This window comes from Antedon mediterranea, chromosome 1, assembly GCF_964355755.1.
Source record: "Antedon mediterranea chromosome 1, ecAntMedi1.1, whole genome shotgun sequence".
In the NCBI taxonomy this organism is placed as follows: Eukaryota; Metazoa; Echinodermata; class Crinoidea; order Comatulida; family Antedonidae; genus Antedon; species Antedon mediterranea.
This window is the reverse complement of record NC_092670.1, coordinates 38,485,951-38,513,940: the sequence shown is the minus strand read 5'-3', so window position 1 is coordinate 38,513,940 and position 27,990 is coordinate 38,485,951. Positions and strand designations below refer to the sequence as shown.

At 34.2% G+C, this 27,990-nt stretch overlaps 1 protein-coding gene across 1 annotated transcript in view; it reads left to right on the top strand.

The window, feature by feature from the left end:
* The first annotated feature begins 972 nt into the window (after nt 1-972).
* The window catches only part of LOC140044864 (adenylate cyclase type 8-like), a 29,043-nt gene continuing 2,025 nt past the window's right edge, over nt 973-27,990 (top strand). Inside the window, exons 1-17 of the mRNA XM_072089557.1 lie at nt 973-2,151; nt 7,432-7,581; nt 8,581-8,720; nt 9,165-9,276; nt 10,896-11,023; nt 13,064-13,222; nt 13,374-13,503; nt 14,721-14,960; nt 16,370-16,570; nt 18,114-18,211; nt 18,942-19,143; nt 20,951-21,085; nt 21,679-21,839; nt 24,260-24,371; nt 25,080-25,343; nt 26,795-26,890; nt 27,313-27,424. Coding sequence (XP_071945658.1) covers nt 973-2,151; nt 7,432-7,581; nt 8,581-8,720; nt 9,165-9,276; nt 10,896-11,023; nt 13,064-13,222; nt 13,374-13,503; nt 14,721-14,960; nt 16,370-16,570; nt 18,114-18,211; nt 18,942-19,143; nt 20,951-21,085; nt 21,679-21,839; nt 24,260-24,371; nt 25,080-25,343; nt 26,795-26,890; nt 27,313-27,424 — 3,619 coding nt within the window. The remainder of the gene's footprint in view (nt 2,152-7,431; nt 7,582-8,580; nt 8,721-9,164; nt 9,277-10,895; nt 11,024-13,063; nt 13,223-13,373; nt 13,504-14,720; nt 14,961-16,369; nt 16,571-18,113; nt 18,212-18,941; nt 19,144-20,950; nt 21,086-21,678; nt 21,840-24,259; nt 24,372-25,079; nt 25,344-26,794; nt 26,891-27,312; nt 27,425-27,990) is intronic.

Here is a 27,990-nt window from a genome sequence, read left to right as displayed (position 1 = left end):
AATTATTCACTTTCATTATGGTTGCCATTCAGAAAACAATAAAATATGCAACATACCAAAATATAACACTAAGATCCGGGTAATGCACTTCATTAGGGCTTTGAAAATGCGTCAATAACTCGACAGTTGACGCAAAAGTTGACGCCCGCGTTTGTTTTTAGCGCAATCATTATTTATCTTTACGATAATTTGGAATAGGGCCGATAACCTTGTGTAAACCATATTACATTATATTAAATAAGGTTCTTCCTTTTGATCACTAATGTTTGGTTCGCATTGGAGACGGAACACAGGGACGTAACGCAACATAAGTGAGTTGACCAATCCCACGCGATGGATTATTCTAACTGTCACTTGTCATTGGTCAACACGCTTGCGTTCCTTGCGTTGCATCCTAGTGGGAACCAAGCTTTAACTTCCAAACATCTGCTTAAATTGCAAAAATGGTTTTTACAAAATACTGGTGGTAGCAATGCGTTTGAAATATGGATCTACTACTTATAACCAAATATCATTTTGATAAATTTGAAAGAATTATTAATAATCCTCATACTTAGATTGTTGTTTCATGTGACGTAAATCATGACAAATTTTAACACCTTAGCAACAGCAAGAAACCATACATTTTCATTCATAAAGGATAATTACTAATAATTGTTTTTAATTGCAGATACGAAACCCGAAGAACCAAAGGTTGAAAACATATTTTAAGACAGCCTTATTATTATTTCAATCATTGTTGGAGTTGCCATTAGGAGTATACCAGTACGGAAGAAGATTCCAGACAGGCGTTAATCAGCCTATTATTAATTATAATTTTGAAAGCGACGCGAGACATTTATTTAATTGTAGAGAAGTTACCATCACTTTTTCAAAGCTGAATGCATTCGTGCCTTTTTACTGATACCTATACGTTTTCCATTATCATGGCAACTTTGTAACATATCTATCGCTAAGTCATCATAATACATAATGACAACGCCCGATGGAGTCGTTCCGAAGACGTGTATTATCACACTTACAAGTGAAGCGTCGTCACGTGGTCCACTAACAAATGATGATGATTTATTTTTGAGTGGGAATAGTCACAACGAATGCGTAGCTATAGCTAAAACGTCGGGAGCTGAGTCATTAGATGAGAGGTCGTCACATTCAGACGACAACGCAAGCGATCCCACAGCCACCGGATTTAACCAACGCGCGCCAAGCACCCCAAACGAGAACAATCAAGCAATTGAGCGTACGATACAAAAATCGGATACTTTAACGTTGAAAAGTACGGACGATGTTGATAGGACACCTGTAGATAAAATAAAATGTGGAAGTACGGCGGCAAGTCCGGGTCTGTTGGATGTTCGTCTGCGCTCACGAGGCGCTTCGCTTTGGGAAGAAGCGTTATACAGATTACGATTTAATAACGAAAATTCGTTTTACAACGGACGAAGTTTTACGGACGAGAATACCTCGTCGTGTAAAGACCACCAAGTGAACACCCTTCGAAAAAGAGATAATAAAGTCCATCCAGTTGGAAATACAATGGCGGCTTTTTTGCGGAACCGACCGTCGGGTCTGTCAGTGTCCAGTCGATTGGAGGACGCGTGTAAGTCGTGCGGAACGTCGGCAAAAGGAATAATATTACCGACTATGAAATGTGATTTTAGATCAAGTCATCTTGAGAATCTTTACCAACGTTACTTTTTGAAACAGAGACAGCGTTCATTAATGGTGTTACACGTAATTGAAATGCTAACAAAAGCTCTTTTAATTGTTGTTTTCTTTAACAAGAAATTCCTTGGACTTTCCCTTGCCTCCGGAGTGTTGACTATGTGTAATCTCGTAGTATTTGTATTTCTTCTACTATATCAAAAACTTTCTCTGAAGAAACTTCGCTTGCTTGGTATTCTAACCTGGATATTATTAGCGATTGAGATGAACATGTCCGTCATCATCTACCAGTGCTTTTTGTATAATTCTTTCTTAGATTTTGAATGGTGTGTAATATTTATAATATTTTCTTGCTACACAATGCTCCCTTTTTCTGTTCCGACGTTACTGACAATCACTTCGTTGATTTCTGTTATGAGATTTACATTACAATGTGGATTCACTATAGCGTCACACAAGGATGAAGTTTGTGATCCTTTACGTGAGGTTAGTACTGGCTTGTTTATTTTGAGGTGTGTACAGTAGCGTAAGGCAGATGCCCGAGGCCCCTAGTTTAGGAACCTTAAGTGGCCCTTAAACGCCCTTCTCGACATATTTAATGCCTGTTTTTTTCCACCTGGCACTGTTGATGGGCCCCTGGAGGTTTAGCCAGTGAGCGCTCATAGCTGTTACGCCAATGGGTGTGTACGCACTTATTGCGCGTTTATTTATGTGTATTTAGTATGCAAAAGCATGATACACCATTGGCGCAATAGTAAGTTTATTCTCTTTATGCGTTTGCGTGCCCCCCCCCCCCTACTATGTAAATGAATCCACATAATAGATCTATTACGTAAAGTGACGTAAAGCATTACGTCGTATCAGATGAATGTTCACTACGTACGTTTGTTCTTAGACCAGGGAGTTACTCCCTGTTACAACTCCCTACTTAGACTTTCCCCAAATCTGTTATTTCGAGGCTTTTCCTGTAGTATATGTATGAAATGCCACATGTGCCAATATATTTATCTAGTTACTATTAGGCCTATGAAGTCAAAACTCCGTTTGGAACCCAGACTAGTCAGTACTATAATATAATGTACAGTCATCGGCGCGCGTTTGTAATTCTCTTCATTGTATTTAACTTGCCTTCGAACTGACAACGTTTACATTTCAATACTACAACTGAAGTAGCAACAGATTGACCAATATCATTATGCATTTAGGCCTACATATAGAAGTTACTATTAATAACACGCATATCAGTGTTGCAATGTATTTAGCTAAACTATGTAGGTTAGTTGTAAATGATATCCATATTTGGTTCTTTATTTTTATAATTTACGTGTTCCATGTCTAATACTAAACAATTACTGATAGTCTGTAAACAGGAATGCTATGCTTAGGCTATACAATATATAAATTACGTATTATTTAAAAGGTTTACCTTTTACGTAATTTGATGTTGATGATCTACACGCGTTGCTGATAAAGTCTTTGTGTTGATGAGCTCTTGTTTGACACTAATCATCTCTAGTAATCAATTTGTATTGTTCAGATAGCTCTACAATTCTGAATCTCGTCATAGGCAATTAAACACATTGAACCACGGGTATAATTCGATTTTATAATTATATCTACATACCCTCTATGAGATCAATAAAGCTCTGTCTACACTATGATGTCATATCACTACCATATTTACTGTACTATACTAAGCTCTGTCTGCACTATCAAAAAATTCCCCCAAATATCATGTCCATATATGGGCACATCCTATTTGTTTGTCACATAAAGTTTGTTAGTGTAGACAGACATTTTAATTATAGTCAATACAAAGTTACTTTCTGAAGTATAACCCGTAAAGATTAAATTAGCGAAAAGTTGCACCAACAAGAGACAAACTCGGATACAATTAGACCGCCGAGTCTCATTTTAGTAATGCGTTAGGCCTATATTTTATTTCGGAATACTTACTATACGTACGTGCTTAGCTTGCCTTCTGCCTGCCTACTATAAAATGATTTCACATTTACATGATGATTCTTTTTTATAAAACACATTATATAATTAATTATGTAACATTTTTGCTTTCTTTCTGTTTATATTTATCAATACACTGTTACAGTAGAACTAACTTAACTAACTAACTCCGACAACGAAAATATAAAAACAATTAAAAATAAGAAAATACACAATTGCAGTAAAACAAATTGACACGGTCCCTTAAGCTCTGTCTACACTATCAAACTTAAGCTCTGTCTACACTATCAAACTTAAGCTCTGTCTACACTATCAAACTTAAGCTCTGTCTACACTATCAAACTTAAGCTCTGTCTACACTATCAAACTTAAGCTCTGTCTACACTATCAAACTTAAGCTCTGTCTACACTATCAAACTTAAGCTCTGTCTACACTATCAAACTTAAGCTCTGTCTACACTATCAAACTTTATGTGAAAAAAATGTGATGTGCTCATATACATGATGTCATATCACTACCATATCTAGGCACGCTTTTTGTCAAACTAGTTTTAAATTGTTGCAATATTGTTGTTTTAATCTACCAAGCAAAGTGAATTTCCATTTTTATGGACAAATAAAATTTCTTGAATCTTGAATCTAGTTTGTGCTGTGTGGAGACAGAGCTTTACAGAGCACAATCTGAAAGCATCGAAAAATTAATTCGCAATCGATTTCAAACCAATTAGTGTGCGTCTTAGAAAGGAAATGTCAAACATTAGAAAAATAAAATTTACGGAGCTTAAAAGCTTAGAGTAAAAATCTGCGTTATATTTACCCATTGTTATTCGTTGTGTCGTTAGCACAGCGTTTGAAATCTTTGAATAATTAGCACATTATAACTTACAACAGCTAACCTATATAAAGCTCTGTCTACACTATCAAACTTTATGTGACAAATGTGATTTGCCCATATATGGACCTGATGATGTCATATCACTACCATATTTGTGCATATCAGTACCATATTTGGGTACATCACACTAGTTTGATAGTGCGACAGAGCTTTAGGGAATGATTAACATCAACGGTTTATTGTAAGAACTGAGGAATTTGTTGAACTATAAATTATAATTATCTAACTATTTTAAAACTGTTTAATAACAATAATGCAATGTTCTTTTTGGGGAAGTTTATTTTCTTAAAGATGTATTGTCCCCAAAACATGAAAAAATTAAGATTAATTAAATGAGACTTTGAATAGGTCATTTTGTAGTTTTAATCAAATTACCCACTTTAATGTTTTCACTTATAAAATGACAAAATAAATGGTTAAATTCAACCAAAAACCAATTTGACTATTTTTTTTCTTTAAATTACAGTTTTTTTCAGGTGTATTTTTTATATCCAATTTTTGGTCAAACTGAATAACTATTATGTGACATTAAAATAGCATATTCAACAAAACCATTTTAAAGAATTGTTTTTTCAAGGTAATAATTATACCTTATACCTTATACCTTAACATTTGTTTTGTTGCTTTATTTAATTTATGTAAACAATAATCCATATCCAAATCAACACAACGTGTCCTACATTTTGTTAAATCAAGAAGCTATCAACTCACATTATTCGTATTTACATTCATCATAGTATCTTTCAGATGACGTTTTAATGTTATGGATATCGTATTTATGAGTATTAGCTCTTTATGTAGAGTGTATATTACTTAACTTGTATTATGTTACACATGGTAACTACATTTAGTATCATGTCACAGACACAGTGTTCGAAATCCTCTTTCCAACGTAATTTAATCTCGGCTGTAAGTATGATCTATTAAATTAGATATCCCATGTAATGACAAAATTCATTACAACCCGCCTCTTTATTTAAAACGTAAACAAAAAAACAATCATTGCTCTTCGCTCAGTGGTTGGTTCTAAAAGCACCCAGTGATACTCTGCACACACACAGACAAAGTTGACGAGAGCAGCTAGGCCTCTATCATCAACGTGTCCGCGCGCATTAATGAATCTTTCGCGTACAAAATGTGTGTAAACCACTAACTCGGCAGTTAGTTAAAACAGTTACGTATATGCCTAATTATATCCCCTGAATTACAAATTGATTGTCTGGTATCTTAATTATTCCGAGGCAGTGGCGCAATTTTATTTGTGATGAAAATAGAGACGGTAATAGTCTGGATTATTCCAGACGGAGTTTTGTTTCCAGACAAACATTGAAATACCTCGAAATAACTACAGACTTGGGGAAAGTCTAGTCGGATACATACGCCGTATCCATACATCAAAGATATTAAAATACTAATACTCGATTGCTTTTGAGGGAAAGTTCCCAAAACTTTGGTTCTCGTAAATGTAACTGTATGATTCTTACACATTGTGTTTGAATTACTTTGCTTACGTCTTACAGTGGGCGATATGTCAGTGTTGTGTAAACACCGTGTGCCATAATGTATTTGTTCAAACTATTGTTTTTCCGTGCATTGTATCACATCCGCTATTAACACATTAGGCTTAACCTTTATTACATACAAGATATTTTACTATAGACTACCGTATTTATACGATGATGATGAACACTACACTTGATTATAATGCCCTGTCTACACTATCAAACTAGTTTGACAACAAAATGTGATGTGCTCAAATTATATTATGTACATGCTGATGTCATATCACTACCACATTTGGGCATCTACCATATTTGGGCACATTTTCTGTCAAACTAGTTTTAGTGTAGACAGAGCTTAAAAACGTTATCAAACCTGTTCTTCTGAAAGTTGTGTTGTTTAAGGCGTCTCACTGACATTTTAAATAAAAACACTCTTCTATCTGTTAAGATACATTAATATGATTTTAAATTTTAAATGTGTCTTCTCTGAATATGTATTCCATCCTATTCATCAATGAATTATTATCTAATATAAAGTGAGCACACCGACGACGATCGTGTTCTTCCAATTCATCTTATTAATAGCGTGCCGCGGCGGCACACATAAAAATGAACCTTTACATTAGTAAATTCTTGGTGTATTGTGTATATACAATAATTTGTAAATGCTTAGAAGGAAAAAAAATGGTTTACAAAGTAGATTTTGAGTTTGATAGGATTTAGTTGCTAGTGGAATATGATTAGTCTGGGTTCCAGGCGGAGTTTTGTCTTAATATTAGTAAAAAGATAAATATTTTGGCACATATGGCGTTTCATACGTATACTACTTGATTTTGGATACTCAAATTGCGGTCGAAATAAAAACAAATAAATTTAAAAAAAAGATAATACAGACTTGGGGCAAGTCTAGAATATGATATGATAAAGATGTATACACTTTTGAATAGGCCTTTGGCAAACAATTACAAACATAATTATTTCCTTCACTTTATTAAAAAACAAAATTTTAACCAAAAACCTTTAAGCTTTGTCTAGCCTACACTATCAAACTAATTTGACAAAAAAAGTATGGTGTTCCCAAATAGGGTAGGGATATGCCTAAATCTTTCTTTTATTTAATTAACACATCAAATACAGATAGTACACATTTAGTAAGCATTTATCAGACAAATAATAAATATGGTAATCAACTTAATTTAAAATAAAATACTTGTACTTGTATGGTAGATGATAGTGATATGACATCATCATGTCCATATTTGGCCACATCACATTTTTTTTGTCACATAAAGTTTGATAATGTAGACAGAGCTTTACATTACCAAGAAATACATTTACGCGTGCGTCTAAATGTTGTTTATAGATTGCGCAATGATAACAAGGTCTCTCTCTCTCTTTTTTTTTCAGTTACTGTCTAGTTTGCTTGTGTTGATTTCTACAAACATCTCCGGTTTTTACACATGTTACTTGTCTGACAGAATACATCGCCAGTCCTTCTTAGAAACGCACAAATGTGTCCAAACGCGCATCCAGATGATAAAAGAAAACAAGAAACAGGTTAGTAGTCATCAAGATATAGTTTTTAAAACACATGAAATCTGAAGATTTAACTATTATCAATTTATAATGGCAATTGAATGAAATATGGTAATCCCTAATCTCAGACAGTTATCTTTTAATTGAAGAATATTATTAGATTTCGTGATCAAATTTTCATAGCTAATCTAAATTTTATGACAGTCAGTCGATCTTGAAAATACCATGTTGAAATCTCGATAATGCATTTCTCGGTGTGTTTACAAAAAAGTGGAAAGTGAATTCATGTAATACACTGAATGTCTTGCCGCCTAAAAGGTTATTTTGACTTCAATCTGCCCTAAAATTGCGTCATTTTCAAAGAATAGTTTAATTTAACTAATGCATCAGTATCTTGTTTGTCACGCGACCTTTTCCCAGTTGGTCCATTTTCTTGAAATACACAATTTAGTAGTTTTTTTCTTCATATAGTGTGAAACTCTGTCTACATCAAACTTTATGTGACAACAAAAATGTGATGTGCCCATATAATGGACATGGTGATGTCATATCACTATCATATTTGGGCATATCACTACCGTATTTGGGCACATCACACCTTTTTTTGTCTAAATATAGTTTGGTAGTGTAGACAGAGCTTTACTTCGTAACATGTACATATTTCATGCCGAAACCAACCGAACCCAACAATTTTCCAATAAATATACCTACTTAAATGACGATTTATTACTGAAGAAAGCTACATTCCCAATTGTTGGGTAGACTGATATACTTTACGCCTTTTCCCGAAGTGTGGTTCTCAATAGAGATGCAACGCCACTTCGTATACTCTACGCTACGCAAGTTAGTTGACCAATGACAAGCGACAGTTCGGATAATCTATCGCTTGTATGTTCAGACATTATGATTACGCTATGATGAAAGTAATCTTATGTTACACAATTGTTTTAAAGTAAAAAATAAATCTTTTAAATTATTACTAAATTAACAAATATTTATTAATTGATTTCTTTCTTGTAGGAACGTTTATTACTATCGGTTTTACCATCTTTTGTAGCTAAGGAAATGATGCAGTATCTAGCTTACGAAATTGAATGCAATCCCATTCAACAACCAACCCGTTTTCATAAGATTTACATTCATAGATACGAGAACGTTAGGTGAGGTTGTTAACTCATTTATCCAAATTAGGATAGTATCATAATAGAGCAATAGCCATACATATCGGCTAAATGGGCTAATGTGCTGAATGGAAATGCACTTATAGATAAAAAATAAATATGTTTACAAATCCACATAAAGGTCTTGCGAGATTTAAGTCAGGATTAAAGATATAATTTATTCATATACAATGATTCCTGCTATTTGTCATAAATCATGTCATAGGTCACATCATTATATTTCATAGATCATGTCATAGGTCACGTCATTATGTCATAGATCATGTTTAATTGGTTTGGAAATAGGCCTAATAATTTGGTAATTGATACATATCAATGCAAATAAGAAATAGATAGCTCCATTTTATAATTGTATTATTATATGAAACCAATTTAAAATATCAAATGGAGATTATAAGTACTGTTATTTTTTTTAAATAATAGCTTACTGTTTGCTGACGTGAAAGGTTTTACGCAAATGGCGGCAAACATGACAGCAAAAGAACTTGTAAAAACCTTAAACGAACTCTTTGGAAGGTTCGATAGGATTGCACAGGTAAGATTATTGTTCGCTCTTTTAAGTTAAGCGTGGTTCTCACTAGCGACCCAACGAACGCAACGTAACTACGTATGTGCAACGACGCAACATACGCAACGTTAGAAAATGCCCTTCCACTCACTGTGTTTTCCCCCGCCTGCGTGAAATCAAACCTACGATGTTTGCAGCACTATTGTGTAGTCGGTTCCTACTTGTGATTACGCAATACAGCACTTTGAGTCGATACGTCGCTGCGTTGCGTTATAGTGAGTTTTTTATTCCGTAGTCTTTCTATATTCTAACTTAAATGCTGCCGTGATAAATCTAGGACGACACACAATATTATGTTTACTTAAACATTGTAGACGATGTAACCAGTTCTAAGAAGTCATAACATTTCTAATATTACAAAATAATAAATGTAAAAACGAACACAAACAAAATATGTATTTTCTCAATTGGCAAGTGATCTTTCTCCTGAGTGTAATTTAGTGATATAACCTAGTTGAGTTGTTGAGCCTAAAATAAATATTCATCTCATATGAAGGTTACACAATTTAAATCACTGCTTATCATCATTTTAATGTTTTAATCCAACAAATAAAAATATTAGTTACAACATTTGTGCGTCAGCCTTCTGTCAATTGATATTATTAAACGAGACACAAGACGACTTAGAAATGCCAGGATAGGAAAGTTATAATATATTTTTACCAGAAGCAATATCACTACCGATATTTACCTTGTGTTAATCTTATCATTTTACATAATAGCGAATGGAAGTTCTATTGAAATAAATTGTTTGATACTATGGATTAGATTGTGGTTTTAATGGAAAATAAACAGACCGAAGTATGCCATGTCTCTTATGATAAATCATGTCATATTGACTATTTTTATATTACTATATTAGTTCAATCAGGACAAATGCTCGGGAGAGAATAACTTTGTAGTAAAAATATACACCACAGACTTAATAATTGAAATTATATTTTATTGATAAAACGTGATTCGACAAGAGCTTCCAACCCTAATTAATCGATCTCTTAAATGAGAGAACACGTTTTCAAATGTCTCCTTTTCATAACGATGCCAAGGCGATGCCAAGACAAACATTTTGACGCGCGCGTACACAAAATGAGAACCACTAAGGCAATCTAATCTCTAGATTGCCTTGGTACCACCACCATCATCAAATTCACATCATTCTTGCCACAATAGAGTCCGCGTCAATTCGTATTTTCTGTGAACTGTTATAGAAAGATTGCTAATTTATTAATTAATTTTATTTTAATTTGCAATCAGCAGCATTTACAGAAAGATTTTTTTATTTTATTTATGTTATTTTAATTCGCAATCAGCAGCGGGAAGCCCGCCATTTACAGACTGGAATACATAGAAAACCACGACAAAATAACATCGACAATGTCCATAAGAACCATATCTTAATTTTAGAGAATCCATAGAGCCATTACAGAGCTGATACATAAACATTTTTTCCATTTAAAAAGTAAGAGTAAAATATAAAATCAGTAAAAAATGTGTAACATTTTTGTAATTGGTACTCGGACGTTTCGCCGAATGCCATTTCACCGACGTCACATTGTAATTATATTCAAATGCTTGTTATACTTTAGGTAAACTCCTGCTTAAGAATCAAGATTCTTGGAGACTGTTACTACTGCGTATCTGGCTTACCAAACGCTGACACTAGGCATGCGCAGAACGCAGTCGAAATGGGTCTTTCGATGATTAAAGCTATCAAGTAAGTTTATATCAATTTATATTAATTATTTTGATATTTATTAAAAATAAAAATAATTGGTAAATGTATTTGACTTGATTAAACTTGATATTTATTAAAGATGTATTGTCCGCCTAAAAAAAATAATTTCTTAAAATTTGTTTTGTTGAATATGCCATTTTAATGTCACATAAATAGTTATGCACTTTGACCAAAAATTAGAAAAACTGAAAAACTGTAGTTTAAAGCAAAAAAATAAGTCAAATTGGCTGCCAGCCAATGGTTTATTACTTTTTTGGGGGGTTTTTTTCTACTGAAGTGATTAAATTGATTAATAACTACTGTTACTGCATAGTGCATGTATTTATTTTATATTACTTTAGTTTCTGTTATTCTATTATATAACTACAAAATAACATATTCAACGTCTGATTTAATTAATTTTCATTTTTTGTGTTTTGGGGCGAAATCTTTAATATATATGAATAGGCTATATAATAGTTTGTTTGAATGTATTTATATTGATTGGCGTTATTATTTCTAAGGCAATATTCGATAATAATTATAATATTACTAATAATTTAATTGTATTTTGTATAGAATGATGTCTGTGATATGTCAGAAATGATTACGGTACATTATTAATTACCATAAATGTCAATATAATAAAACCAATACACATCAGCAGCGAATGAAATAAATTACTTTAAAATCGTACGTATTTCCAAGAGCTATGTGACGGCTTTTATGGATTAGGAATCAAACTAAATCTCGATATTTTATGCTAAGATATTAGTCATATATTAGCAATTTGTGCAGCGTTGGCGTGTCATGCATTTAATATTGTCAAAATTATATGTTCAACATACATTTCACTTTAATTAATGTATACAATCCGAGACAGTTTAAAGTAAAGCAATGTTTCTGTAATATTGCTCTAAGCCTTTATAGTATAAAGATTCCTTTTAAAAATGTGAAATGCTGATGATAATATAGGCCTAGGCCTAGGGTTTTTTATGTTGACACCTAAACAAAGTCTAACGCTTTTTTCGTGCTTTCAATATCTGGATATAGCGACTTTATTTTGGTGACAAAATCTTGTAGAATGTACATATAGTTCGCGTATAGGGTCTGTATGAGTATACGTTTTCACACGTTTTAAGCCATTACGATGGTCGCCTATCTACAGTACTGTATATGTAAATACAATGTATAAGTACCTTGTCGGAGTTAACTAGCCATCTTAACTCGTATATAATGCATAATTTATGACAATTGAGTTGTTATACATTCTGGAAAAACATAAAGGGGCAATAAGGTTTTCCATCAAGAATTTATCAATAAGAATACACGCGCGCTCTTTTACAGTACTATGTATTGTCCTTGGTCAGTGACGTTATGAAATGTTCTCACTGCAGACAATGTTGATTGTTCTTGGACCAAATTATTTTTGTAAGGTATTTTGAAGTACCGGTAAAACGCAACAGTGTGAACTACTCGAGCTATCGACTTGGGAGGTATACTGTAATTACGGTGGAAAATTCTTTCTTCGTCCAGCTTTCGAATCGAGTAGAAAGCCATTTTACGTTATTCGGAATGTATCTTAAAAATTCAAAAATGCAAGAATTTAACCTATTTCTTTAATTTCTTTAATCACATTCAAACTTCCATAATTCAATAGAACGGTTTGCATCCGGGAGATTTAGCGTGTGGACAGATTTGAATATCAACCAGACGGATTTTGTAACCGTCATATGACATGATGATGATGATGATGATGATGATGATGATGATAATAAAATAAGTAACATATAACATGTAATTCAACATGACGAATTGTATTAAGCTCTGTCTACACTATCAAACTTTATGTGACAAAAAATGTGATGTGCTCATGTATAGATATGATGATGTCATATCACTACCATATTTGGCATATCACTACCATATTTGGGCACATCACTTTTTTTGTCAAACTAGTTCGATAGTTTAGACAAAGCTTAGGCCTATGTCTACATTATTGCACAGACATTCTTAGTCGTGATCAATTGTTTTATTTAGAATTGTAAATAAGAAAACGGAGGTTAACTTGGACATGCGCATTGGAATCCACTCGGGTGCAGTGTTATGTGGCGTGATGGGTCTCCGTAAATGGCAGTTTGACGTATGGAGTGATGACGTCACTCTTGCTAACCATATGGAATCTGGTGGAGTACCAGGGTAAGTGTCTGTAGGCCTGTTCATGTTTAGTTATTTACCCGGGTAAAGTTGAACTTACTCAGGTAGATCCTTAGTGAGCCGTTTTAAAGAAAATGAAATAAATGATTAGAGCATGACATTACACCGATTTTATCTGACTTCTGTACTCAAGGCGTGTGCACATATCGGAGACGACGCTAGGGTACCTTGCTGGTAGCTATGAAGTGGAAGAGGGCGATGGGTCGAGCCGAGATACATACCTGCGTTCGAAAGAAGTCAAGACGTACCTAATTAAACAACAGGTAGACAGATTATATATTCGCTTCAGTTTTACTAGACTTGACCAAGTCTGTAGTTATTTCGAGGCTTTTCGATATTTGTAGTATAAGTATGAAACGCCATATATGCCAAAATATTTATCTTTTTACTAATATTAAAACTCCGTCTGGAAACCGGACTACCGTTTTACTTGCATAGCAAAAATATCACAGAAGCATAAAAACGAAAGTTTTCCTTTTTTAAATAAATGATATTATGTGGAAAAATTAGATGTAATATTCCCATTATAATGTCTGAAGTGGAGATGAAGAAAACCTCTCCTTCAAACGTTCTTGTAGTGTTTTTGAGTAGAGCTCATTATGAACAAAATTTCTTTCCAAAGTTGTGGCACACTTGTGCTTGCCCAAATGAGACGATGCATTAGTTTTGAAAATCACTTAAGCTTCTAAAATCCATCAATAATCAATCTATTAAAAAAATTAAATTAAGAAAGTATCTCATCGTTGATATTCCTATCTGATTTTATATCTTCCGGTTTCATGATATTGGTGCTCTTCATTTTATATATATATATATATATATATATTTTTTTTATTGTACTTTTTTATATTACCTTTTTAACATTTTATATGTGATTTTTATTATGTCTTTCACATTTCCATATGCTTTTCTTATGATCCTTGTTCACTTTCACATCTCCGATTTCTCTTGCAATGGATTCCATTGGAAATAATTTTATGGGTCGTCCTTGCATCCATTCACTTTGGTTTTAATCAATTTTAATATTCCAACTGTTTTTTTTTTCTTTGTTACGTATCTTAAATGTATTGTTGAATGGATGCTAAAGGAATAAACAAAATAAATAAATAAATCTTCTCTCTCAGTTTTTCACTTTGTTGCTCTACAGTCTTGATTCTTGAAAAGATTGATATGAATGCCATCCCCGGTTTTCAGAATGTATTAAAATAGTATTTAAAAAATCTAGGTATATTATTCAAAAGAAAATTGATTATTTCGCAACCACAGCTTATCCAGCTGTCATTTGGGAACTGAATGCTTGTCACGTTGACACTTTGAATTCTAATTGTTTTTGTTAGTTTTTTTATTTATCTGTTTTTGTATATCTCAGAGCAACCATAATTTCTATGTATATTTTATATGCAAATGACAATAAATGGAAATAATAATAATTTTCCGCTGATGAATGAATGAATGAAACATTGTATGTTTGCGAATTTAGGACAACGGCACAGTATGTGATACAGACGTTGTAAATGATCAAGACGACGACGTTTCGGCAATAGACAACGGCGTGGCTTCAAACAACAACGGTCACACGGTACACAATTGTGTCCACAATGAAGATAGTATGCTGCCCGTCCCAGCCCTTGAGTTGACGCGAAAGGATTCAATTGGAACCGTGTCAATGACGTCGTGGAGTGCTGAGCTTCCGTTCACACACCTTGGTCATCAACAAAAGGTATATCCCACGTGTAAAATGTGGTTCCCACTGACGTACGCGCAAAAGGCAAGCGAGTTGACCAATGACAAGCCACTTTTCGAATGATACATCGCTTGTAATTACGTTGCGATACGTCCTTGCGTTGCGTCGCTAGTGGGAACCAAGTTTAAGATGCATGCAACGCAATGCACGTAAGCGCAACGCAATAGATCCATCGCGCGCGTCGTGAATGATCAAAAGTACTTAAGCGTGGTTCCCACTAGCGACGCAACGCAAGGACGTAACGCAACACAAGTGAATTGACCAATCACAAGCGATGGCTTATTCGCTTGTGATTGCTAAAGCGTGGTTCCCACTAGCGACGCAACGCAAGGACGTAACGCAATGCAAGTGAATTGACCAATCACAAGCGATGGCTTATTCGCTTGTGATTGCTAACTGTCTATAACTTCGCTTGTCATTGGTTAAAACGCTTGCGTTGCGTTTACGTCCTTGCGTTACGTTCTAGTGGGAACCAAGCTTAACTGTCTATAACTTCGCTTGTCATTGGTTAAAACGCTTTCGTTGCGTTTACGTCCTTGCGTTACGTTCTAGTGGGAACCAAGCTTTACGTTGCAGCGCTTTACGACCTTGGGCTGCGTCCTCTTATGGGAAACCACTAGAGACGCAACACAACGACGTAACCCAACGTAATGGATTTGACCAATCACAAGCGATGGATTTATTCGACTGTCGCTTGTCATTGATCAACTCGTTTGCGTTGCGTCTACCTCCTTGCGTTGCGTCCCAATGGGAACCAAGCTTTAGGAATACGTCATACTTTATACATCTTAACACTGATACATGATACACTCTTTGTAGCCATAAAGTACAGTGTTAACTATTCCCTTTTAAAAAAAACATTTTAAAACAGCTCATTCTTAAGCGTTGGGCCCACTAGAACGTAACGCAGCGACGTATTAACGCAAGGTTCTGTATTGCGTAATTACAAGTGGGAACCGACGACGCAACAGTGCTGCAAACATCGCAGGTTTGATTTCACGCAGGTGGGGGCAAACACAATTATCGGAAGGGCATTTTATTACGTTGCGTAGGTTGCGTTACATTTCGTCGCTAGTGGGAACCAAGCTTTATTTAGTAGACTGCTTTACGTAAAATAAATCTATGTCATCTATGTAAAATAATCAAAATGTTTAAAGCATTTTGTAATTAAAGAATTCAAATCAGCATCCTGTTATCCGTCCCGGATATATTAAAGAAGCGCGATTTAATTATAATGGAATAATGGAAACATTAACAAATAAATAGATCAATATCAAGTATACGTATATAAAGGCTGCATCAACTTTCAATTAAAAAAACATATATTTGTGAGTTATACTACATAATTTTACATAATATTAATGTTACGATTTTTTCCTGATTAGAAATATTCGGTATGCAGTGCACTCAATCAGATGCATACGGGTTTACTGGGTTTGAGCGGTCAGAGGTCAAGACGTAAATCAGATATTGACATAAATCATGTAATTGCTCAAGGAATGACTCTGAAGTCGTCTGTGTCACTCACGAAACAACACGTCAATCGAGTCACACTCTGTTTTAACGATAGAAGTCACGAAAGAAAGGTATAATACATTTTACTTTGTAGAGAGTAAAGATAAATAACAAGAAATATTTCTTACAAAATACGCCGCTCAACTTGTTGACGTAACACTTCACGTTCTTTCTTTATTAAATGATGCTTTTTATTGATATTCTATTCGAAAATTTAGAAAATAATGATTCATTATCAATTATTTTTTTAACAATCAGTAGTAAACATTTTGTGTAACGTAAATATAGCATGAAATGAGACTACTGTCTGCATACATCTCATAGACTCTTCTCCCAGACATGACTTGGAGTTTGCGCATGCCCAGTCCGAGTTTACAAATACCCATTTTCAGCCGTAGTAAACATGAGCTTCCGCGTGATACAGTTCCCTAATACTTTCGCCCTCGTTGCGCTTATGTCCATGCCTTGTGTCCTAATGGGAACCAGGCTTTAACTACTGTACGAGCATGCTTTCTTTCAAACAATTCGACGTTTGTGCTTAGTTCCCACTGGAGACACAACGCAATGATGTGAGCGCGACCGTACGCGATTTGACCAATCACAAACAATGGGTTATTCGAACTACCGCTTGTCATTGGTCAACTCGCCTGCATTGCGAATACGTCATTGCGTTGCATCTCTAGTGGGAACTACGCTTTAGAGAAAGCTTCAAATGCAAATTGTACAGTTATATCTTAATATACACAATTAATGTGAAATAGATAGCCCAATAACCACATATATTTACATACCTTGCAGGAAAACAACCTAATGAGCACATTACTACTTTAGACAATTTTGTGAAAACAGGATTAAACGCAAATTCAAAGAATTCATCAGTTTTTCTTTGTATTCGATATTTATAGAATATCAAATTACAAAATATTTCCAGTCGATTTGGCTCGATAAATTAAGTAATGTCCCTTGTTTAAAAAACAGTGTGATAGGGATCAAACGACTGTCATTGCCTAAGGCTTATAAAACCATTGCATAAAAGTAATTTCATAATTATGATTTTCTTACTTGCAATCATTTTAAAAATAGCCTAAACATTAAGTTAAAATGACTGTTATATGTTCTCCATAAAGTACGTGTGTGGTAAACGGTTATATGTATTCCGTATTATGCTTCCAGGAATTTTTGCATATAACCTATATGGTACGTACGTCGTATAATATGAATATGAATAAATATTTGCATTTTCTTGATGTGTACACTTGAATCGCTTGTGGCATTTTAGACATTATCACAGAATTACGTAATGGAGCATAGGTATAGAAATTTAGAATGAGCATCATTGACTTCCTTTTCTATTTCGTATAATAATATAATATATGATGAAAAAAATGACTATGATAGAAGCACCATTCACACTAGAACAAGGATTGCTTATTTGCAAATATCTTAAAGCTCTGTCTACACCATTAAACTAGTTTAAAAAAATAGAGTGTGATATGCCCAAATATGGTAGTGGTATGAAATTAAATAAAAATCATCATGTCCATATATGGGCACATCACATTTTTTTGTCACTAAAGTTTGATAGTGTAGACAGAGTTTTACATTCTATTTCAGTTTTCTTCATTACGAGATGATGCATTTAAGTCAAACACACTGTGCGCATTTATCAACCAAATCTTCATCGTCTCCATCATGCTGACATCATATAAGTTGTAAGTCAGGTTATTATTCTCATTGAACCTTTCACATAATCCAGGGTAGCCATTGAATGTTTAACATATTCAGGGTACGGTAGCCGTTGACACACAATATACAGAGTAGCAATTGTACCTTGTAACAGTTTATCTAGGTTATCTATTGACCTTTTAATATATCCAGGGTAGGTCATTAAATCTTTATCCATGGTAGTCATTAAACCTTTACCCAGGGTAGTCATTGGACATTATCCAGGGTAGTTATTGTATCTTTATCCAGGGTAGTCATTGAACCTTTATCCAGGGTAAGTCATTGAACATTTATCCAGGGTAGTCATTGGACATTATCCATGCTAGCCATTGTATCTTTATCCAGGGTAGTCATTGAACCTTTATACAGGGTAGTCATTGAACTTTTATCCAGGGTAGTCATTGTATCTTTATCCATGGTTCATTGTATTTTTATCTAGGGTAGTCATTGTATCTTTATCCAGGGTAGTCACTGTATCTTTATCCAAGGTAGTCATTGTACCTTTATCCAGGGTAGTCATTGGACTTTTATCCATAATCCAGGGTAGTCATTGAACATTATCCAGGGTAGTCATTGGACTTTTATCCAAGGTAGTCATTAAACATTATCCAGGGTAGTCATTGAACCTTCAAAATAAAATAATAAAAATAAATATACGCGCTATTAACATTTTGTAGTGAATCTTAATGACTTAGATTTTTGTATTTTTGTTTTTAGAAATGTTGAGAACTGTTTAATTGGTTTCTTTTCAATAATGTTGTTTGGTTTTGGATTATTCATTACGTTGGCGGAGTCTTTTCTACGGTCACCTAGCTGGATTCGACGACTTTCCGGGTATATAGCCGAAAACAGGCACGTTCGTACACTTCTCGTCATCTACTACGTATCATTGGCTATTCTCACTACCAGTATTACTTTAGTACGTATAGATTATCTCCATCACGGTAATTGTCAATAAAATTAAATCTTCTCAACTAATCTTCATCAACACCGGTTACCGTTTTCACCATGAACTTAAACCTCTGTCTACACTATCAGACTAATTTGACAACAAAAGTGTGATGTGTCCAAATATGGACATGATGATTTTTTTAATTAATTTTTTTATTTCTACCATATTCAAGTATATCTCTACCATATACCATATCACTGACGGCTGCGGCTGGGTGCCAAAGTCAGCCGTAGACATCAGGAGCGAGATCTCTGAATCCCGACGGTGGTCCAAATTGGAGGAGTACTACAAAGACAAGCCACTTTGGCTTATGTGTGTCTTGACCATAAACTATGTAAACTATCTGTTTATGTTGAATAAATGTTGTTTTGATCAGTGATATTTGGGTACATCACATTGTTTTTGTCAAACTGGTTTGATAGTGTAGACAGAATTTTACAATCTTTATTTTTTTTATCAGAACAATCGCCCGTTAAATAATCATTAACTGTCTCAAATTCATCAATATAATTCAATTTTTTTCTCTATGTTGTTCATTAGTGCCACTTATTGACCGATGATTGGAATAAACAAAGCAATAATACTGTTACTCTATACGGGGACCATAAACCACGTGCTATATACAATGCGTAAAATATAGTTGCAAATATCTAAGTTGGAAAGCGGAGCTTGTTTATACGAATCTTTAGCATATTAAGGCATGATTTACACAGAGTCGTTGGGAGGATTGCAATTGAAAGATGCATAATTATAATTACACGTAGCCATTAAATTACGGTAACCGGATGAGTAATATATCAACGTCCGGGATAACCATTCAAATCTAAGATTCTAGATGTTAAGTCTATTTTTATGGACAAGGCTTTGAAACATTACAAACGTTGTCGTTGTGTCGAATGTTATTTATGGCCAAACAGTGTGTTCACTTCCTAAATTCCCCTCCTTTTCTTTATTTTACCGATACGTCACTGCTATTCCCTCATAGAGTGCATGTAGTTTTTTGTCATCGTTCTATCAATTCTTCATTAACCCAAGTTACAAGTTTATTCACTGAAATCGTCGTTTTTCTCCCTAGCATCATGAATTGAGTAGGCCTATGCCTAGTAGTGTTGTGTCACCGACTCAGTTAGTCCTGACGGCAGTCAGCAGCCGCCACTATACCTAGCTTACACCTCTCTCTACACTATCAAACTAGTTTGACCAAAAGTGTGATGTGCCCAAATATGGTAGTAATATGTCCAAATATGGTAGTTATATGACGTAATCGTGCCCATATATGGACGCATCACGTTTTTTGTCACATAACGTACGACAGAGCTTAACAATCAAACCATGATCAGGTTTAAACCTTTTTTCATATCATTTCTCCTTAGGGAACACTTTATTTATAACGTACATGCTAGAATTTCCAATAATTATGCACAGTCGATTCACAGTACTACGCCAGATTTGATTAACAGAAAGGTTGTCTACTAGCATACAAAAAATACTTTTAATTTACACCCGGATGTATGCAGTTATTTGTACAGTCTGCAGAGAACTCATTGCATAAATGTATTGTCTGAAATTTTATATTTCAGAATTGGTCCATAGTTTAAAATTATTTATTATTATTATTATGCACAGTCGATTCACAGTACAGTCTGAAGAGAACTCATTGCATAAATGTATTGTCTGAAATTTTATATTTTAAAATTTGTCTATGGTTTTAAAAAAAAATTTATATTTTCATAAAGACCACTTTTTAAAAAAAGACTAAACTTTTTAAATTCAGAATGTGAACACATGTTACTTGAATCCATATGAAGATATCGATTGGAACAACACTAGCAACAGGAACAACTCACATGTTATTGATGAATTGAGGGACGTCCAAGAGAGTGAATACAATAATTTACAGCACATTAAGGTAAGCATCGTACGGAGAATGATTTGAATAAAGAAGTATAATGATAGGATTATGATAATGCTAAATAATGATGATATATTAAGGGTGATAATGAGGGTGAGGATGATGATAATGAGGATGATGATAATGACGATGATGAGGAGGAGGATTATGATGGTGATAATGAGTATGATGATGACGATGATGATAATGAGGATGATAATTATGACCATGGTGATTATGATGATGATGATGATGATGGCGATGAAGATGATTATGATGGTGATAATGATGATGATGATTATGATGACAATATATAAGGGGTGATGATGAGGATGATGATGATGATATATGAAGGGTGATGATGATGACAATATATAAGGAGTGATGATGATGAAGATGATGATGATGATGACAATGATAATGATGGTGATGATGATGGTGACGATGATGGTGATGAGGATGATGAGGACGACGACAACGATGATAATGAGGATGATAATGATGATGGGGATGATGATTATGACGATGATGTGATCATGACGAGGGGGAGGACGACGACGACGATGACGTGATGATCATAATCGCCTGATAACAATGTTACATAATAATTACATTGCTTTCATTCCCGGCAGTGTTATTTCATATTTGGTATTTTGGATATGCAACTGTGTGCTGTTTTTATTCATCTCAATCACCTTGTAAAGGGAGGTGTCTTAACATGTACAGCCGCTCTTTATGCAATGCTTTTAAGATGCTATCACAGTGACGATGAGTAAGTAACGGCTTCGTTTGTATTCTGACTCACTGCACGTCTTTTAACATTGTGATTATGAATGTATGCGATGTGCATATCAAGCAAAATACTCGAGTAAATTAGAGTACTCGAGCAAAAGACCATATTGAAAAAAATTGAGCAAAAGACCAGAGTTAAAAACTCAAGCAAGAGGTCTGAGTGAAAAACTCGAGTAAAAAAACGAGTAAATAACTCAAGTAAAAAGGCCAGAATGAATAACTCTAGAAAAAGGCCAGAGTGAATAACTCTAGAAAAAGGCCAGAGTGAATAACTCGAACAAAAGGCAATAGTGAATATTAACTCGAGCAAATGGCCAGACTGAATAACTCGAGCAAAAGGCCAGAGTGAAAAACTCGAGCAAAGGCTAGAGTGAATAAGTCGAGAAAAAAGAGCACAGTGAAAAACTTGAGCAAAAAAAGCCTGCCTCTAGTTGTTCATTACTCAAAATATAATCTAGCATTTCTAAATTAAAAATAATCATTACGAATATCGAATCCCTTTTACACGGTGCTACAAATTAGCATCTTCTTAACTACATACAATTAATACCGATGATGCATATGAATTGCAAAGTAAGTAAACGACAATTTCCAATAATCCGTGTAAACTAATGTACAATAACGCAATAAGGGTTATTGCTATATAACTCACAGAAATTTAAATTATTATAACTCATTAGTTATTTTTATATATAACAAATACAGAGCCGAAAGATGGACTGACCTAAAGCTGGGTTTCCACTATCGACGCAATGCAATCACACGTGACTGTTTGAATAATCCATCGCTTATGATTGGTCAAATCACTTTGCTTTGTGTCCTTGCGTTGCGTCCTAGTTGGAACCAAGCATTAAAGTATTTAACTGTTTAGAATGTTTAAACGTCAATAGATGGTTTTATTGGCACATTCAGTGAAATTGTATGAAAAAAAAAGATGCACCGACCTAAAGCTCTGTTCCCACTATAGAGACGTAACGCAAGCGATTTGACCAATCACACGCGACTGTTCGAATAATCCATCGCTTGTGATTGATCAAATCGTTGCCTTACTTCCTTGTGTTGCGTCCTAGTAAGAACTAAGCCTAAAGTATTACCGTTTGTAAATGTTTAAATTTCAATTATGCCTGCTGTGTAATAGATGCTTTTCATTGGCACATACAGATCAATCTCGAAACAAAATTGCAGAATAATTTGTCGAATATTGCTTTTAAGGACAGGATATTAAGAATAACTAATAAGACAACAGTGAGAGAATATTTCACTTCAGCATGAATGTAAACACATCGTGTTTGATTTCCCATTCGTCTGTAATTAAACGAGAAGATATTATTTGGAAGGGAATTCTCCCGTATATATCTCAAATCAAAAATGTCCGATTGAAATAAAACCGACCGAACAAACGATGTAATAATAATTTATAACAAATCGTTGTAAGATTATAATGAGACATGCAGTCAGCACGCGCGTACATATATCGTACTGTTATATTATCATCATTTGAACACGTACCGTAGGTCAAATATGTTATATCGTAATGTCGCTGACGATTTGCAAAACAAAACAATTAATACATTACCATGTGATACTATGTTGATATAGTTTGCGGTACACCACGTATATTACTTCTGAAAAGAACTGTTTCTCGACGTTTCGATCAATATGCTTTGATCTTCCTCAATCCTTTTCAGAACTAATATACGTGGTGTACCGCAAACTTTATATCAACAATTGATTTCGCCATGCAAACCTTCAAACAATATAATGTGATACTACTTAGAAGATTATTCTTATTCTCTCGTAAAAGCGTCGTAAAACTCGCCAGCGATAATCATCAATAAGTGTGCACGCGCGCGTCCACATTACGAGAAAATATAAATTTATAGATGAAAACTAATACGTAATAACACAATGATATGTATGTGTCTTGTCAACAATTAATATTGATTAGCCATTGTTTAAAGATGTATTGTCCATCAGAAACATAAAAAATAAAGATTAATTTAATTAGACTTTGAATAGGTTATTTTGTAGTTTATTTTGTAGTTTTAATCAATTTAATCACTTCCGTAGGAAAAAAAAACAAAAAAATAAATGGTTAAATTCACCCAAAAATCCTTGACTGGCATGGCAGTCAATTTGACTATTTTTTTTGGTTTAAATCAGGGGCCAACCGTTTTTTCAGGTAAAAACATTTCTTTTTAAATTTAATTTATGGTCAAAGTGGATAACTATTATGTGACATTACAATGGCGTATTCAACAACAACATTTTCAATACTTATTTTTTCAGGGGACAATATATCTTTAATAATTCTGAATCGTCTTTGTATCTTTACATGATGTTTATTTTATCAAATTAATGGCTAATTAATCACGGATTTCATTACCCTTTTACTATTAGATTCACAGTTCTCACTGATTGGTTTATATTAGTGTTATTTGTATTAACGTGGAGTAAACATGGCCGATCTTTAGAGGTCAATCACCGCCTTGACTGTCTCTGGAAACTACAGGTAATAATTATATTATACTGTAATATATTTTGTACGTCAGGTTTTCCACTAATTCAGATTTTTTAAGTAAGTATACCTTACAATACATATTAAACATATCTGGCCTATAAACTCGATATTATGTAAACATTTAAAGCTTTTTAATACCGTTAAAATACGGTGTTTTTATTCAACTTACGAAATAACATTACAGTAAATTGCTGAAACTAAAGTTAAAACGATCGCAAAAAGCGTGCGCGACGCATGATTGGAAGGGTTTTGGAGTAAACGTCACGACGCGTACGTACATGATTTGTTGTTTGTGCGTACGCGTCGTGACGTTTGTGTGTACGCGTCGTGACGTTTGCTTCCAAACTCTTCCCATCATGCATTGTGAAATGACGTTCCTCACGAAATTAAGCTGTTTGCGATCATGTCAACCTTAATACAGTTTACATATTTAAATTAATTAAACAATACATTTCTTCAAAACAGTAGTTTTGCTTCTGGCGAAGAATGATTGCATTCTCTCTGGCCTCTTTAAACTCTTAGTAATCAACATGATGACTGTGCAAACTTGCGACAATGAAGAATTTTTTAAAAAATCCCATCATTTGTTGTTGTACTTCAATCAATCTAGTATACCATAGTGTTAGTTATCTCCATTTGTAACGTAGCTGATTGATGTCTATTTAAACATTATCGATTGATATGTTTCCGTGTCTTTAGGCGAAACAGGAACTAGAAGAAATGGAAGACCTACAGGAGCACAATAAACATTTACTTCACAATATTCTTCCACATCACGTGGCCAATCATTTCCTGAAAGCGGATCCGAATGATGATGAGCTGTATGCCAGGTCACATGACAATGTTGGGGTCATGTTTGCATCCATCCCAAACTTCTCCGAGTTTTATTCTCAATCAAAGCAAAACAAAGAAGGCATTGAGTGCTTGCGTCTGCTGAATGAGATTATTGCTGATTTTGATGAGGTATTATTCATTGCCTTCTGTTATAATATTAACGGTTATATCAGTCGCGTTTGAATTAAATCGGTCGCGTTTTATCAACTTGTATGGAGCGCCGTTAGTTAAAAAACGTACTATCCCCCACTTCAAAAATCCGTTGATCTTATAGTGAGTAAAGATCAAACGTGTATCTTGCAGCGCTCTGTACATACAAAGTATTGGACGTTATTGTACCGCGACTGATTCCAAAGCGGCCGATATATCTGTCACAAACCATTTATAATTGTTCGCTTTAGTGACACGCAAGGATATGCGACAATTGAGGACTAGTTATTGTATATTGCAAAAGGAAACGAACCGTAATATGGAATTTTATCTTTCAAGTTGTGAACCATTCTGTCTCTACCATCTGACGCGGCACAAAAAAAAGTACTGGCGTTTGTGTGACGATATAGAGGGCGCTATATAATACTTATTCGGTAATTTACTGGCAAAATGTGTCATACGGTATCTTGTTTTAAAACTTTATTGTTTACTTTTCGATTCAAACGATCTATTAATGAAATAGATACTGTGCTTTTCTGAAAGTGTTATCAATATAAACACATTTAAACAATATCATTATTTATATTAACAATTAGGTCGCAAGCCACCGTTTCGTTGAATCATGATAAAATACTATCACGATTATTTACTGCCTCTCTAGCAATAAATCCTAAAATGTTTCTAATATGAACATTAAACAGCTCCAAACTAATGTTCAACCAAATGTTTTCACGAAGCTACTAGATTAATATAAATTGATTGAATGTTATTGTACGCTAAAGTACACTCGCTGATAATGCAATTGTAAACATTGATAATGTATAAAAAGGAATGAGAGTATCTATGGATCGTTATTTTCATGCTTCCAAATCATTTCATGATGTTATTTCATCTTCTTTATTACTCGATTGTCCAACAGTAAATCCGAAAAGAGGGTCACTAAATCATAAACTACGTAACTAGGCCTATGTTGAAAGTACAAAAGAGGTTTAATTTTATTTGTGTATATAATTTAAGTGTAAACGTAAGATAATTTGCATTACAAACTGTACGCACGCGTACAACACATAGTATATGTGCCTCTTTCATAATGTGGGCGTACTGTATGTTAACGTATTGTAGACGTATGCGTACAAACACTGATGAGAATTGTACGCGCGCGTCTACTTAGTATCTATTTGTATTGTAGACGTATGCGTACAAATGCTGATGAGAATTGTACGCGCGCGTATACTTAGTGTCTCTTTGTATTGTAGACGTATGCATACAAACACTGATGAGAATTGTACGCGCGCGTCTACTTAGTGTCTCTTTGTATTGTAGACGTATGCGTACAAATACTGATAAGAATTGTACACGCTCGTCTACTCAGTGTCTCTTTGAGATGTGATGAAATGACCAATAACATGTGACTTTAATAATTCGTATAGTTACTAGGAGAGGAACGTTTTCGGTGCATTGAAAAGATAAAGACAATGGGAAGTACATATATGGCTGCATCGGGCTTATCGACACCTCATCATAAGGTAAACGCAGTTATTAATTTTTTCCCACAAAAGACTACAAAGCAATCATGCGTAACGAACACCTTGAACCTGGAGTCTTTACGGAAGCTATCACAACACCAACCTGATGTTTGCTATTCTCATTGCTTCGGTAACCTAACCAATAACTGTATCAATAACCTAATAACATAATAACAATTGTAGAATTAATGTAATATTTATAATTATTGTTTAATGTATTAACTTTGTTTTTACACTCTATTGTGTGTTATGCTCATTTGACATACAGATTATGGTACACTGATGGATTGATATTCGAAAGCACGAGCACGGATTGTCTTCTTTGACTCTTTGATCCCGACAAAGTTAATGTAAAATTCTCCTGTCGATGATAAGTAACTGTAAATGTTGATATATGGTTCTGTTTATTCCTCGTTTCGTAGGCTGGAGATATGTGGAGGCCGATGTGTTCATTGGCAGATTTTGCACTGGCGATAATGAGTACGCTAGAGACTATTAATCAACATTCATTCAACACGTTTAAGTTGAGGATAGGTATGGACAGCCAAATGTGCCTTATAATATTATATAATGGTTTTAAAATGTTTAGAGTTGTCAGAGAATAACATTGCTTTTCCTATATTTTATATAATAATTAAACGCGAAACTTCCATTACTTTGGAACTTGCGGAATAATATAGTCATTCTGTTCACTGACGAACTTACGATTTTAAACTTAACCACACATAAATATTAGCTCACACTTTTACTGTGGTGAACAAGTAACCTAAAGCTCTGTCTACACTATCATACTAGTTTGACAAAAAAGTGTGATGTGCCCATATATAGCAGTGATAACCTTAAATATGGTAGTGATATGACATCATCATGTCCATATAATATGGGCACATCACATTTTGTTGTCGCATAAAATTTGATAGTGTAGACAAGGCTTTACTGATATTAGCGTTATTTGAATTACATTTTTTCATTGGTTTTTTTTTCTTGCCAGTTTTATTAGCAGATTTCAATATGGATTTCGCAATCCATTTTCTAGGTAATAAAATAGATTTGTTTAGGCACGCATCTACTTACAGAAAACCCGATATTTAATTAGCCTA